The following is a 14,908-nucleotide window of genomic DNA, read 5'->3' on the forward strand; positions in this document are numbered from 1 at the left end:
GAGGTGCTGGTGGACCGGCTGAGGGTGCGGGGCCCCATGGGGGAGGCTCTGACAGGGAAGGACGTGCCCTGGGCCACCCCACCTGGAAGGGACGTCTCAGGAGGCCCCGGGGCCTATTTCCTGCTGCATCATGGAAACAACAGCCAGGCTCCCGGAGGGCACAGTTCCCCTTCTTGTGGGCCTGCTGACGTGACAACCACGAGACCGGGAAGGCCGGCTTCTTAGTGGCCACACCCTGCGTGTCTGTCCTGAGGGCACCATGGTCTCCTCCATCTGCACAACTGGGACCAGAGCAAGGAGACACCATGACCTCCACCCTCGCGGCCCTGCTCTGCCTTGGTGAGGTTCTGAGGGAGGGGAGGCCCTGGGCTGGGAGGGACCCTGCTCTGCCGGGACACCGCAGGACTCAGGAGGCTCGCGGGGAGGGGCCTCTGCTCAGGATCAGGGCAGATCTCTCACAGAAACTCTCTTCCAGGGCTGAGTGTGGGCCTGAGGACCCCAGTGCAGGCAGGTGAGTCTGTCCCCAGGTGTCCCAGATCCCACTCCCCTGGGGACAAGGGACCACCCCCCAGGAAGCTGGGGAATAACAGCTGTTCTGGGCTAACTGATGAGGGGTTTCTGGGAGGGTCCTGGGACTGAGAGCTGGGGACTGGGGGTGGGAATATTTTCTGACCCACCCCCTGATTTCCTTCCAGGGGCCCTTCCCAAGCCCACCCTCTGGGCTGAGCCAGGCTCTGTGATCCCCCAGGGGAGCCCTGTGACCATCTGGTGTGAGGGGACCCGAGGGGCTCGGGAGTACCGTCTGAATAAAGAAGGAAACCCAGAGCTCTGGGACAGACAGAAGCCACTGGATCCCGGGGACAAGGCCAAGTTCCCCATCACACAGATGACAGAGAGCACTGCAGGGAAATATGACTGTCACTACCTGAGCTCCAGTACATGGTCAGAGCGCAGTGACCCCCTGGAGCTGGTGGTGACAGGTGAGAGGACACTCAGGGGTCCCAGCCTCAGGCTCTGCCCTCAGGAAGGGGGGCTGCTCTCAGGGTGTCCCCCTCCCACAGCCCAAGCCTGGGGGTGAGGGAGGTGTGACCCCATCTAACACGCTGTCCCCTCCTCTCCCAGGAACCTACAGCAAACCCAGCCTCTCGGCCCTGCCCAGCCCTTTGGTGGCCTCAGGAGGGAACGTGACCCTCCAGTGTGGCTCATGGGAGGGATTTGGCAGGTTCATTCTGACTAAGGAAGGAGACCACAGGCTCTCCTGGACCCAGGAATCACATCAGCACCCCAGTAGGTATTTCCAGGCCCTGTTCCCCGTGGGCCCCGTGACCCCCAGCCACAGGTGGACGTTCAGATGCTACGGCTGTTACAGGAACAAACCCCAGGTGTGGTCAGAGCCCAGTGACACTGTGGAGCTTCTTGTCTCAGGTGAGGAGCCCAAACCCATTTCATTTGTCTTCCTACGGTCAGCTCAGGGGCCCTCCCAGGAGAACCGCAGTCCGGGGTGGGAGTGAGGGAGACATGCAGGCAAGGATCTTCCCTCAGAGCGATGGAGACGGGCAGGGCCCTCCCACCCCTGCCCACTGCACGTGCCCTTCAGCAGAATTTTCCAGGCGTGCGGAGTGATGGCCTTGTGGGGGCCACAGGGCAGAAGAGTATGAACAAATATAGGGTCTCTGTGGGGGGCTCCAGGCTCTCACCATTTTTTGTTCTTTTCCCAGGACCCTCTGGGGACCCCAGTGCCGCACCCCCAGGGCTCAGCTCCACAGTTGGTGAGTCACTGGGGCTCTTTGCTCAGAGGGAGCACAGAGCACCTCAGGGCAGCTCTGAGAGTCTCTCAGAGACTCTAATGCCCCCTCAGGGATGAGCTTGTCTCCTGGGGGCTGGGAGATGAGCAGAGGTGCTGGGGGGGGATCACAGGATGCCAGGGGTTCTGAGGCTGGTAAATGATGGACGTGCAGTCAAAATGGGGAGATATGGGGGCTCAGCTTAGGGAGGAGTGGCTGGGTTTAAATGGGGAGGAGGCAGGAGCCAGCTCTCACTTCTCCATCCTTGGCTTATGGTGGGATCCAATGTTTGGGGCGGGGTCACAGTGCTCCCTGGGAAGGTGATTTTGGGCCAGTCCCTTTCCATCTAAACCTCAGTCCCCCGTTCCCCCCCCCCCACCACCACCACCATCACCCCGTGCGATAGAGGAGAACCTGGCTCAGATCCCAAAGGCCTTCTCAGCTCTGGCCCTGCAGGTGCCGCCCTGGTCTGCAGAAATGAAGAGCAGTCAATGTTGGGTGTTCGAGGTGAACAGGGCAATGACAGGGGTGGCATCTCCAGTGCTTTCCCATCAGCCTGTGGTGCTCAGCCTGTTCTTATAGAAGGAAAAACATAAAAATCAAATATAAACAAGAGCTTGGAGACCAGGCTCTAAGGGATGTGAATTCCAGCTCTGCTGCCTCCCAGCTGTGGGGCCTCGGACAAGCCACATCCCCTCTCTGAGTCCCAGATTCATTGTCTGTGAAAAGTGTCTCCTACCATCTCCCTCATGGGTTTGCTAAGAGATTCGGGGGAGACCCCAGAAATAGAAGCTCTCGGCGTGGGGTGGGCCCATCCAGTGCTCAGGAAACGGCAGATCCATCCTCATGTCCCCTCCCAGATACACACTTGGAAAAGTTCTGGCAGGTCCTTCGTGGGAGTGTGGGGTCTGCAGGACAGAGGACAGATCTTGGCTGGACGTAGAGATTGGGGAGGACACAGAGTCCATCCCACACAGACCCTGGCTACGAGCTGTCCCATTTAGGTCCCCCTAAGCTCAGATGGGTTGGTGAGTGGGAATGGCTGGGGAGGTGCATTGAAGTCTAGCTAAAGGGCAGGGCTAGAGCACAGGAGGAGCAGGGGACAGGCCACTCCAATCAGAGAAGCAGCCCCCTGAGCTAGAAGCTGGTGTCTGTCTGGTGGGGCAACAAGAGCAGAACAGTCCTGGGTTCACATCCCAGCTCTGCCACTTCCAGGCCAGGTGGCCTGGGGCATCCAATTTATCTCTCTGAGCCTCGGTTTCCTCGTTTGTGAAATGAGTGGAGGTGGGATTGGCATTCACATGTTGCTTGATTGTTATGAGGCTTAGAAGTGATTAATTCACAGACCCCAAAACGTGCCTGGCGCACTGTAGGTGCTCGATTAAGTGGCATCATTGGCTCATTTGTGATGTCATTGTGTCCAAGGTTTTCAAAAGTACGAGAAAATTCTGATCGGGGTGTCCGTGACCTTCATCCTGCTGCTCTCCCTCCTCCTCTTCCTCTTCTTCCTCCTCAAGCATCTGAATAAATGCAGCAAATCAGGTGAGTAGAAGATGGGGAGACCTGGTCTACCTGAGAGGGGTGACCTTCCTCTAAAGACATATGAAGTGGCTTCCTAGGGCACCAGCCAAAATATGGCACCCCAAAAAAAGTTCAGTTCTGAAATTTCTCCTTATTAAACAATCAAAAATTTCTAGAAAGCTCTTTCTACCCCAGTTTCCATTGATAATCTTTTGGAGGCAGAGATCTGAGATTCCCATGTAAACACAGTTGTGACAGGAGGGGTCGGTCCTGTGTGGGGGTAGCAGGGGTGCACCCAGAACCTGAGGGACCATGCTGGTGATGGGGAGGGGGAGCAATAAGGTGTCATTGTCATCCTGAAGTCCAGAGCAGTGCGGAGTGGGCATGGTGGTGAGAATTGGGGGTGGGGGTTGAAGTGGTTGGGAGTTTCATTGCTTTGAGGGAATATGTAAATATATGGGGTTAAATGCCTGTGAAGAATTTTAAAATGTGCAAAGGCAGTTGGCTAGAAAACACTGAGATGTTCCATTGGAATTGAAAATGTCAGCATTTTTACTGAATGCAAGTTCAGCTGCCTGCCTCGACGAAAGCTGAGACAGGTGAGACAGGTGCTGGGGAGAAGGAAAGAAGTTTGTTAAGGTGCATGTGACCCTAGAAGGTGGCAGACTCCTGTCCTAAAAAAACATCTTAACCTCTCTGGTCAAGCCAGTGGCTTCTATACGGAGAGGGAAGGGAAGTGGGGCTGTACAAGCAGTGTTCTTGCTGGTGCTGACAAAGATCTTGGTGGCAGCATGCTGAATCAGCCTTCAGATCAGCCAGGTTCCTGCAGTCGGTCTGCTCTGGACAGAAACTGGAACTGCTGCTGGTTCCTGCAATGTGCTAAAATAGAAGTTGTTAGAAAAAAAAATGTTGTTCCTGTTTTTGTTCTAACAGGCTTGCTAGTTTATTAGTTAGTACATTTAATTATGGTTAGTACTATATTGCATAAAGATTATATTCTTTTCATTCTCTCTTATAGTATGACCTAATTAAATATATATAAAAGCACACCTGTCATCCAGATCTTGGCTTCTAAATACCATCCTCTATGAAACTGAAGAGATGTAATAAGAACAGACTTAGACTGTCAAAAATGTTCTTTCAGGTTCATAAAAATTTATTTAAATCAACCATACAGGTTTTGAGCACAACTGTTTAATTTTGCTTATGAAATTATAGCTTCTGAGATCTTAATGCAGCCCTGAGGGCTGGGTTCTTGGGTAGTTTAGAAGCTAACTTCCAACTTTGTGCAGGTGCTTCAGACCTTGAAGCTAAGACCAGAGCACTACAGAAAAGGTAATTTTTTCCCCCAAACCGTCCCTAGACCTCCCACCTCCACCTGTAGCTCCTTCACCACTGCCTAATGCTCCTGCTCTCCTCCCTCAGCTCCAGCTCCATGACCAATGTCCAGGAGCAGAACCAGTGTAATTCTGGAGGAGGTAAGGTTCTGGTGGGATACAAGGGCAGGAGGAGTGCTTGGGAAGGCTGCTAGGCTTAGGGGTGAAGAAGCATGGAAGTCTCAAATTTGTGTGGTTCCAGGCACATCCCTGCCTCTCAATGAGCCTTGGTCTGCCCACCTAAATTGGGAGGGGTGTGTGGGATCAGGGACTTCAGGAATCTTGCATGAGATAGAATCTTCTCATTCTCTAGATGCTTCTGTAAGAGAATCCCAACCTGAGGAGGAAAAAGAGATGAACAGTCAGGTAAGACCCCTACCCTGTCCAGGGCACCCAGCACAGACTTGTTAATAAGCTAAATTCATGGGGCACTTCTCCTTCCTTCTGTCACTCAGTTCTCAGCAGCATCTGACTTTGCTTGTCCTCCTGAAAGAGATATGTGCAGGCTGCTGGAACACCACTTCTCAGTGGGCTTTTCTGATACCACTTGGGCCTCTCATTCTTGGTTCCCTTACGTGGGTCCCTTTGATTCTGGGTTGTCCATATCTCATAATGGTGGTCCTGCCATGGACAGTTGTATAGTTTGTGCACTGCACAGTAAAGATAGAGACTACTGGTGGTATCTGACCAGCATGCCTTTCCTTATTCACACAAAGCCCCCCTGTAGAGTAGCCAGACCACGCTCTAGGACCCTCTGCCTTCCTTTTTTTCCCGTGTTCTCGCTTTCTTCCAGTCTTGTGGGCTTAGATGCACTGGACCTGCATGATAACATGCTTTGGGTGTAACAGGTGGCATTTGGCACCTACTCCCATAGGAAGCCCACCAGCTGTCTTGCTAACCTCACCTTGAGACAGCTCTGTATTTTATGCTGCAGAATTTACTTAGTCCCAGATATAGCTGGACCCTCTCTATGCTCATGATTCCACAGCTATTTCCAGTTCTGACCTCTTGTTTGAGCACCAGCTTCAAACACCCAAATACCTGAGAGCCAGCTCTATTGTGTGTCCATCAGGCATTTTAACGTCACACGTACAACTTTGAAATCTCCCCCAGGGAGCTGTTTCTGCCTCACTGTTCACTAGTCCCTCACCCACCAAAACCCAGAAGTCTTTCTCATTTTTTTCCCTCTCTTTTGTCCCCACACCAATATCTAGGGACATTTTGTTTTTCATAGCTGGGAGGGGTTCCAATGGCATCCGCTGGCCAGGGATGCTGCTAAACCTCCTGCACTCCAAGGACAGCCTAAGACAGGAGCATTCATCTGTGAAATATGTGCATTCTTCTGATCGGAGGAACACTGTCATAACTAGAGTCAGTCCTTCACATGCCTTTCCTCACTCTCTACGGAATCACTATTTCATTTTCTCCCTAACATGCATCACCATCCCACATGACCTTGTTCCTTGTTTGCTATCTGTTCCCAACCCAGGGACCATGAATTCCCTGAGGGCAGGGCCCTTATCTGTCTTCTTCTTGGCCCTTTGACAAGTGCCCTGTTTCTCTGAGTCTCTATGTTGCTCTTCCTGTCTTTGTCTCTCTAAATAGATAAATAGATAAGAGAATAGACAGATGTGTACACTATTAGCACTTACAGACTATATACACCCTCTATGTATGTGTGGGCAATATAAATATATATGTATGTATATTGGGTAAAGTGAGTAAATCAAAGCCTAAATGAAGGTCTTTCAAGGTGCCAAGTTTCTCACTCATTAGTTCATTTATTTATCCAATGAGTCAACAAATACTTATTAGAAATCAGATGGGTTTGAAGCACATTCAACATGCAGCAAGGCAGTGTCCATTAGACCTTAGGTCTCCAGAATGACCTCCTTGACTTGATGTTCTGCCCTCCAGGCCCTCTGGGGCTCTGGAATAGACGGGATGATATAAACATGAATGACAATGTATCTGAGAAAGGAATTTGTGTGATCTTATGAATGTTTTAAAATCAACTCTCTGGTTGGAAACTTATCAGAAGAGGGACAAGTGGAACAAGGAGAGAAGTCCCGTCCCCTCCTGTCTTCCCCCAGCAGAGCCCTGATGACAAAGACCCCCAGGGAGTGAAGTACACCCAGGGGGACCACTCAAGGCTCAGGCCACCCTGCTTTTTATTTTGTCACAGTAATTGCTGGACACAAAGGACAGACAGAGAGGACAGGCAGAGGGGCAGTCAGGTGGACCCTTTTTGCTCCCAGGCCAATAATACACTTGCCTCTCACTCTACTCCCTCCAGGATACTCCTTCTGAGGACCCCCAGGAGGTGACCTATGCCCAGCTGAACCACTTGACCCTCAAACGAGAGACAACTGCACCCCCTACCTCCCCATCAGAGGAAACCCCGAATGAGCCCAGCGTGTATGCTGCTCTGGCCACACACTAGCCCAGGAAGGACCCAGATCCCACATTCCCGGGGAGGGGGCCTGCAGGGATCCTGGGAGGCACAGGAGCTGCTCCCATGGACACTCAGCTACTGACCCCAAGCCTGAGGATGTCTTGTAAACAAGCAGGATATTATGAGACCTTAGAAGTCACCTAATTCTGCAGAAGATAAATATGAACTCTGTATTTTTAGAAATAGAGCAATATACTTCTACATAACCAACAACTGAAAGAAGAAAATCACAAATGAAGATAAAACTGTTTTTACTTAAAAGATCATGTGAATCATATATATCAACTCATATTCTTACTTGAATGGTAATGCAAATGTTAATTTTCCTATTCTCATCAAATGGGAAAATTAAGCGCCTCAACGGAATTATTAGAAAGAGAAGAAAGCCTGACATTCAACCACTTACATGAGCATCTAAAGAAGTCAGACAAAGAATAACAAATTAATCCCATGGCAGTGGGTAAAAGGATATAAAAATGATAAGAACATGTATTTATATGGAAAGAATAAAAAAAGAGAAAAAATCAATTGTGTTGGCCTGTCCAGGCTGCCATAATAAAGGACCACAGACTGGGCAGTTTAAACAACCAAAATCTATCCTCTCATCATTCTGGAGGCTGAAAGTCTGAGATCAAAGTATCAGCAGGGTTGGTGTCCTCTAAGGCCTCTCTCCTTGGGTTATGGTTGGCCTCCTTCTTGCTTCTGCTTACATGGCCTTTCCTTGGTGTGTTCATGAGGGGGAGAGAGAGAGCTCTGGTGTCTCTTCTTTTAAGGGCACTAACCTATCTGATCAGGGCCCCACCCTTATGATCTCCTTTAACCTTAATTACTTCCTCAGAGACACCATCTCCATATACAGCCACACAGGGGGTTAAGGGGTTTACCATGAATTTTGAGAGGGGGTGGGACATAAACATTCAGTCCACAACATTCCATCCCTGAGCCCCCCAAATTCATGTCCTCCCATGCAAAGTGCATTCATTTCAGCTCTACAGTACCCAGAATCTCCGCTCATTCCAGCATCAGCTATCAAGTCTAAAGTTCAAAGTCTCATCTACCTATTGTCTACATCAGACATGGGTGAGACTCAGGATAGGACTCATTTTAAGGCAGAATTCCTCTGCAGTCATGAGCCTGTGGCCCAGACAAGTTCCAAAATGCAATGCTGTGGCAGGCATAGATGTGATATACCTATTCCAAAAGGGAAAAATTGGAAAGACGGGGCGACGGAGTCCAAGCACATTCAACATCCAGCAAGGCAACGTTCATTAGCCCTTTTTTGGTCTCTTGAGTTTTGTTTTGTTTTTTTATTTTAATTTTCAGTTACAGTTTACATTCAATAGTAGTTTATATTAGTTTCAGGTGTACAGCACAGTGGTTAGATTCAATATTCTGCCCTCCAGTCCCTCTGGGGCGGCAGCGTCCCCTCTGTGGCTCAGGTGGGTGTCATGGCACCTTCATCTCCCTGTGGAGATCCCATTCTCAAAGCTTTGAGTGGAGTCCATCTGCCCTCTTGAAACCAAGGAGGTGAGTCTAACTTTGAAGTCAGTGGGGCAGCCCTGATCATCTCTGAATTGCCTTTGGGGTCATTCTTTCTTATTTATTTATTTATTTATTTATTTATTTATTTATTTATTTATTTACTTTTATTGTTGAAAGTATTACAGGTGTCCCATTTTTTCCCTCCAATTGACCCCCTCCACCTCACTCTCATCCCCTCCCCAGGCCTTCACCCTGCTATTAACTGTGTCCATGGGTTATGGATATATGCATATAACTTCTTTGGTTAATCTCTTCCCACCCTCCACCCCCCTTCCCTCTTCCCTCTGAAATATGATCGTCTGTTGCCTGCGTCAATGTCTCTGGATCTATTTAGTTCATCAGATTCTTTTGTTCATTAGCTTCTTCTTAGAGAAGATCCTTCAACATTTCCTGTAGTGCTGGTCTGGTGGTGGTGAACTCCTTTAGCTTTTTCTTATCTGTGAAGCTCTTTACCTGACCTTCAATTCTAAATGATAGCTTTGCTGGGTAGAGCAATCTTGGTTGTGGTTCCATGTTTTTCATCACTTTGAACATTTCTTGCCACTCCCTCCTGGCCTGCAAAGTTTCTGTTGAGAAATCAGCTCACAGTCATATGGGTGCTCCCTTGTAGGGAACTAACTGCTTTTCTCTTGCTGCTTTTAAGTCTCTCTTTGTCTTTAACCTTTGGCATTTTAATTATGATGTGTCTTGCTGTGGACCTCTTTGGGGTCCTCTTGTTTGGGACCTTCTGTGCTTCCTGGACTTGTAAGTCTATTTCTTTCCCCAGGTAGGGGAAGTTTTCTATAATTATTTTTCTGTAATTATTTTTCAAATTAGATTTTCAGTTTCTTGGTATCCTCCTTCCACTTCTGGCACCCCAATAATACGAATGTTGGGCTGCTTTAAGTTGTCCCAGAGGCTCCTTATACTATCTTCATATTTCTGGATTCTTTTTCATTTTGCTCTTATGGCTGGGTGTTTTTTGTTTCCTCGTGTTCCAAATTGCTGATTCAACTCTCAGCATTCTCTACTCTGCTGTTGATTCCCTGTAAAATATTCTTCATTTCAGTTCATGTAACCTTCATTTCATATTGTACTTTATTATATCATCAATTTTCTCAATTGTTTTCATAATACTCTTATTAATAGGCTTGAGCATCCTTATAAACAAAATTCTGAACCCTGTATCTGTTAGCTCGCTTGGATCCATTTCATTTAGTTCCTCTTCTAGAGATTTCTTCTGTTCTTTCCTTTGTGACATGTTTCTTTGCCTCCACATATTGGCTGCTTCCAGGTGTTTGTTTCTATGTATTAGGTAGAGCCGCTGTGTCTCCTGGAATTTGTAGAGTGGCTTTGTGTAGTAGGTGTCCTGTAGGGCCAATGGCTCAGCCTCCCCAGTCACCTGAGCTGGGCCTTCTAGGTGCTCCCCTGTGTGGGCTGTGTGCACTGACCTGTTGTAGTTGAGCCTTGGTTGCTGTTGGCCTCACTGGGAGGAATTGACCCTCAGACCAATCAGCTGTGAGGACCAGCTGCAACTCCAGCCAAAGAACTGCTGTATTAGAGACACCTCTATGGAGCAGGATTTACTTCAGTGAAGCTTTGGTGTTCACCGAGTGCGCCCCTTGAGTGTCATTTGTGGATGTGGTAGGGTTGTAACCCAGCATGGTTGAGTCTGACCCCCAGGTGCACTGTCTCTGGGGCCTCCCAGGAGGTGCAAAGTCAGCCTCTGCCAGTGCCTTGCCCAGGACCACCCAGCATGAGCTACACAGCAAACCATAGTTGGCTGCTACTTGTGCTGGGCTTAGAGGTGCCCAGGAGAGGCCAAGTTATGAGCCAGTGCAGCTGCCACTAGTGCCAGGCCTGGGGCCGCTTATCAAGCATATGGGGCAGCTGCTGCTTGTCTGAGAGATTTTAGGAAAGTCCTAAGCATGAGGCTCCAGAGGCCACTTGCATAGAAAAGCCCCTGGAAATGGCCTGGATGAGCCGCAGGTGGGGAGGGGCGGGGCCTCCAGGAATCATGGGGCGCGGCCAAAGGTGTGAGTCAGGTGCTGGGGATTCAAATATGGCACCTGCCTGCGGGCTGTGTGTGGGGAAGACTCACCAAAGGAGGCATCGTGGGGCTGGGACCCCTTGCTCCTCCTGGAAACCACTGCCAAGATTCCCTGGTGCAGGTTTAAACCACAGCACCAGGTGTGGGCCTGCTGTGAGTCTCCCATCCAGCCCCGATCCGCCCGCGTCTCCGCCCCTCCTCCCGCTCTCGGTGCTGCTTCAGTTCCCTGGTTGTAGGGCTTCTGTGCAGCCAGATTTCAGGAGGTTCCGAGTGATGGTGGTTCTGTATTTTAGTCGTAATTTTGATGTGGTTGCCGGAGGTGGCGGGTACAGCTGTTTTCTGCACAGCCAGCTTGTTCTATCCCTTTTCTTGAATAATAACAGTGTTTACTGAATGGGGCCTGTGCCCAGAGCGGGTCTACCTTGAGCCCGCCGGTAGTGTGTGGGTTATTAACTTCATGTAGGAAAAATTTCACAGTATGAATCCAAGTGATTTTTGAGAGTAAGTTTATTAAAGCTGGAGACAGTGAAACAAAGAAAGGGCTTAAGGTAGAAGAAGGAACAGGAGAGAGAAAGTCAGAGAAAAAGGGGGCATTGGAGACAGGCTCAGGGAATAAGTCTGGGATGAGCTGCTGCTGCCCACTGCTCCCCTGGTTGCAAGTCTCCTGGGGTCCCTCAGAGTTTAGGAGAAAAACAGCAGAGATACAAGGCATAGGCATACTCTAGCAAGAGCACACAGTGGGTCCTTTGTCTTGAGGCTTTTTATCTCTTTGGCAGGTGGAATCCTGGGGGAGGTCTCTGGGGAGGGTCTTAACAGAATATTCATTAGCTTTTCAGATGTGTCCTTCAATATGTTGATTCATCAAAATGTGTGTATAGGGGGGCCAGAGGTTATTTTCTGGCTAGTTTCATTTTTAAAAAACATCACTGAAGAGAGACCCAGGCAGGTCTGTCCCACGATGGTCTGGAATGTGTAAACTATCTGCTCCTAAGTGTCCTTGGTTAGGGAACTAAGACCTTGTAATTCATTAGCTGGTAAGTTGCTCAAATCGTTTGGCCTTGTTTAATTATTTTGTGTCAGTTTCCCTTATTCCACTTGTCAAGGAATTTCCCTAGTTCCTTACTATCCTGCCACAATAGCACACGTTTGCAGACCAATAACTGTATCATCTCAGCCTGTAGTATCTGAGCAGTGTTTCTGCCCCTACAATCCCATCACCTCTTTACCCACTGATAGTCCATCCCCACCTGTGGCTGATCTCTCCCAAACCCACTCTCATTTGTAGCAATATGAGCAGCCAAGAATTTTCCAAGTCATTAAGTTCTGGGTCCATTTGCTTAACAGTTCCTTCTTCAGTTATTCTCTCTCCTTTTGAAAGTTACTATCAGCATTCAGGAGGACCCAGGTCAAATGTCAACATTTTGCTTACGAATCTCTTCAGCTAAATATGCAATTTTATGGCTCCCAAATTCTATAGTCTAGAAACATTAGAAGATATAATTCATCCAAGCTCTTTACCACTTTATAAAAAAGATCACCTTTTATTCATGGTCTAATACTATATTTATCATTTCCATCTGAGGGTAATATCTGAAATGGATATTACCATTCATATTTGTCCCAACATTCTGTTCACCATTCATCATGCAGAAGGTGGAAGCTTTATCTCCACGTCTTCTCTTTTCTTTTTGAGCCCTCACCAGAATCACCATTAACGTCCATGCATCCACCAGCAGTCCATTCACAGTACCTAGACTTTTTTCAGCATCCACATTAAGACTCTTCCAGCCTCTTCCCATTACCACTTCCAAAGCTGCTTCCAGGTCTTGGTACCAAATTTTATATTATTCTGCTCAGGCTCCTATAACAAAATATCATAGACTGAGTGGTTTAAGCAACAGAAATTTATTTGTTTACAGTTCTGGAGAATGGAAGCCCCAGGTCAAGGAGCCAAAAGGGTGAGCGTCTGGTAGGATTTCTGCCTGGGCTTGCAGATGGCCCCTTCTCTGTGTGTTGTTACATGGCCTTTCCTTGGTGTGAGAACATGGAGAGAAGCAGAATGAGCTATCCGGTTTCTATTCTTATTAAGGACACTGATCTTATCAAATCAGGACCCCACCCTTATAACCTTATTTGACCTACTTTCTTAGAGGCCCCACTTCCAAATACAGTCACACTGGGGGTTAGGGCTTCAGCATATGAATTTGCAGAGACACAAGCAATCTGTCCAAAAATATTTATTTTGAATATTCTTAAACTGTATGAAATCCAGCAACACTGAACAAGAAACAGAGATACAGCACCAAGAACCCATATTAGTAATGAAATGAGACACCACTACAGATCCCACAGACTTCTCTAGTATCAACTTAAACATAAGAGGAAAACTGAGGCAAGCTCCAATGACCAAAAGTTTGGTTTATTTGGGAACAGCAGAGGAATTGCAATTCAGGACATGCAAACTGTAGCAAGCTGCTGGTGAGTTATGTGAGGATTTGGGGAAGCTGTATTTATGGGCAAGAAATGCAAGGAGGGGGTGGGAAGCTACAATCCAAGGGGAAACTTCATTATCTTGAGGATGGGGAGAAGCTCTTGGTGGAGGTTCATTGGTTGAGAGGCCAGAGGCCATTTTTTCCAATTGCTGAACTCTCCTTGCCACAGGGCCAACAGGCAGGTGCCATATCTGAGCCTCTATCAACCTGGCTCACACTGTTCACCCTGCCCTGGTGATTTCCTGAGACCCTGGCCCTCCCTACTTGCAGATTCATCCAAGCCATTTCCAGTGGCTCTCCATACAACTAGCCTCTCTTGCCTCATGATTCAGACTGCTAAAATCTCTCAAACAAGCAGCATCTGGCCTCAGTGTGCCCAGTACCTCTCAATAAGGGGCCTGGCACTAGCAGCATCCCACCTTGGTTCACAGCTTGGCCTCTCCTGGGCACCTTCAAGCCCAACATAGTAACAGTCATCTGCAGATTGCTCTGTAGCTCATGCTGGGTGGCCCCAAGCAGGGTACAAGCAGTGGCTGACTTTGCACCTCCCAGGAGGCCCCAGAGTCGCTTCAGGCCATGCCAGATTACAACCCTACCACATCCAAGAGTGACACACTCAAGAGGCAGTCTCAGTGAGCACCAAAGCCCCACTGAAGCAAATCCTGCTCCATAGGGTTAGCTCCTGCACACAGCTCTTCTGTTGTAGTTGCAGCCAATCCTTGATATTGATTGGATAAGGGAGTCAATCCCTCCCAGTGATGCCAACATCAACCAAGGCTCAACTACAACAGGACAGTGCACACAGCTCACACAGGAGAGAACCTGGAGTGCCCAGCTCAGGTGACTGGAAAGCCTGAGCCACTGGGCCCTACAGAAAACCTACTACACAAGGACATTCTACTAAGTCCAGGAGATAGCAGCTCTACGTAATACAAACAAACACAGGGAAGCAGCCAAAATGCAAAGACAAAGGAACATGTCACAAATGAAAGAACAGAACTCTCTAGAAAAAGAACTAAAGGAAATGGAAGCAAGAAAACTACCAGACACAGAGTTCAAAACAGTGGTTATAAGGATGCTCAATGAACTTACTGAGAACTTCAAGAAACTTAGTGAGAACTTCAAGGAACTTACTGAGAATTTCACGAAACTTAGTAAGAACTTCAAGGAACTTAAGAGAACATCAATGACATAAAAATGACAGTCAGAAATGAAGGATACATCAACTGAAATGAAGAATTTACAGGGAATTAACAGTACAGTACAGTACAGTAACAGCAAAAAGAATCCAAAAATATGAAGAGAATGTAAGGAGCCTCTGGAATAACTTCAAGTGGTCCAACATTCGCATCATTTTGATGCCTGAAGGAGAAGAGAGAGGACAAGAAATTGAAAACCTATTTGAAAAAATAATGACAGAAAACTTCCCCTACCTGGGGAAAGAAATAGACTTACAAGTCCAGGAAGCACAGAGGGTCCCAAACAAGAGGAACCCAAAGAGGCCCACAGCAAGACACATCATAATTAAAATGCCAAAGGTTAAAGACAATGAGAGAATCTTAAAAGCAGCAAGAGAAAAGCAGTTAGTTACCTACAAGGGAGCACCCATACGACTGTCAGCTGATTTCTCAACAGAAACTTTGCAGGCCAGAAGGGAATGGCAAGAAATATTCAGTGATGAAAAACATGGAACTACAACCAAGATTGCT

General features: G+C 48.1%; 1 protein-coding gene across 1 annotated transcript in view; it reads left to right on the forward strand.

Annotated features, from left to right (window-relative positions):
* Positions 1–249: 249 nt before the first annotated feature.
* Positions 250–14,908, forward strand: part of LOC308547990 (paired immunoglobulin-like receptor B) — a 29,795-nt gene continuing 15,136 nt past the window's right edge. Inside the window, exons 1-10 of the mRNA XM_081119011.1 lie at positions 250–339; positions 476–511; positions 696–980; positions 1,123–1,425; positions 1,719–1,769; positions 3,210–3,326; positions 4,598–4,640; positions 4,731–4,783; positions 4,995–5,047; positions 6,978–7,123. Of these exons, the coding sequence (XP_080975137.1) occupies positions 306–339; positions 476–511; positions 696–980; positions 1,123–1,425; positions 1,719–1,769; positions 3,210–3,326; positions 4,598–4,640; positions 4,731–4,783; positions 4,995–5,047; positions 6,978–7,123 (1,121 nt within the window). The 5' untranslated portion in view covers positions 250–305. The remainder of the gene's footprint in view (positions 340–475; positions 512–695; positions 981–1,122; positions 1,426–1,718; positions 1,770–3,209; positions 3,327–4,597; positions 4,641–4,730; positions 4,784–4,994; positions 5,048–6,977; positions 7,124–14,908) is intronic.

The sequence above is a fragment of the Miniopterus schreibersii genome (genome assembly GCF_964146895.1).
Source record: "Miniopterus schreibersii genome assembly, chromosome: 18".
Taxonomy (NCBI): Eukaryota; Metazoa; Chordata; class Mammalia; order Chiroptera; family Miniopteridae; genus Miniopterus; species Miniopterus schreibersii.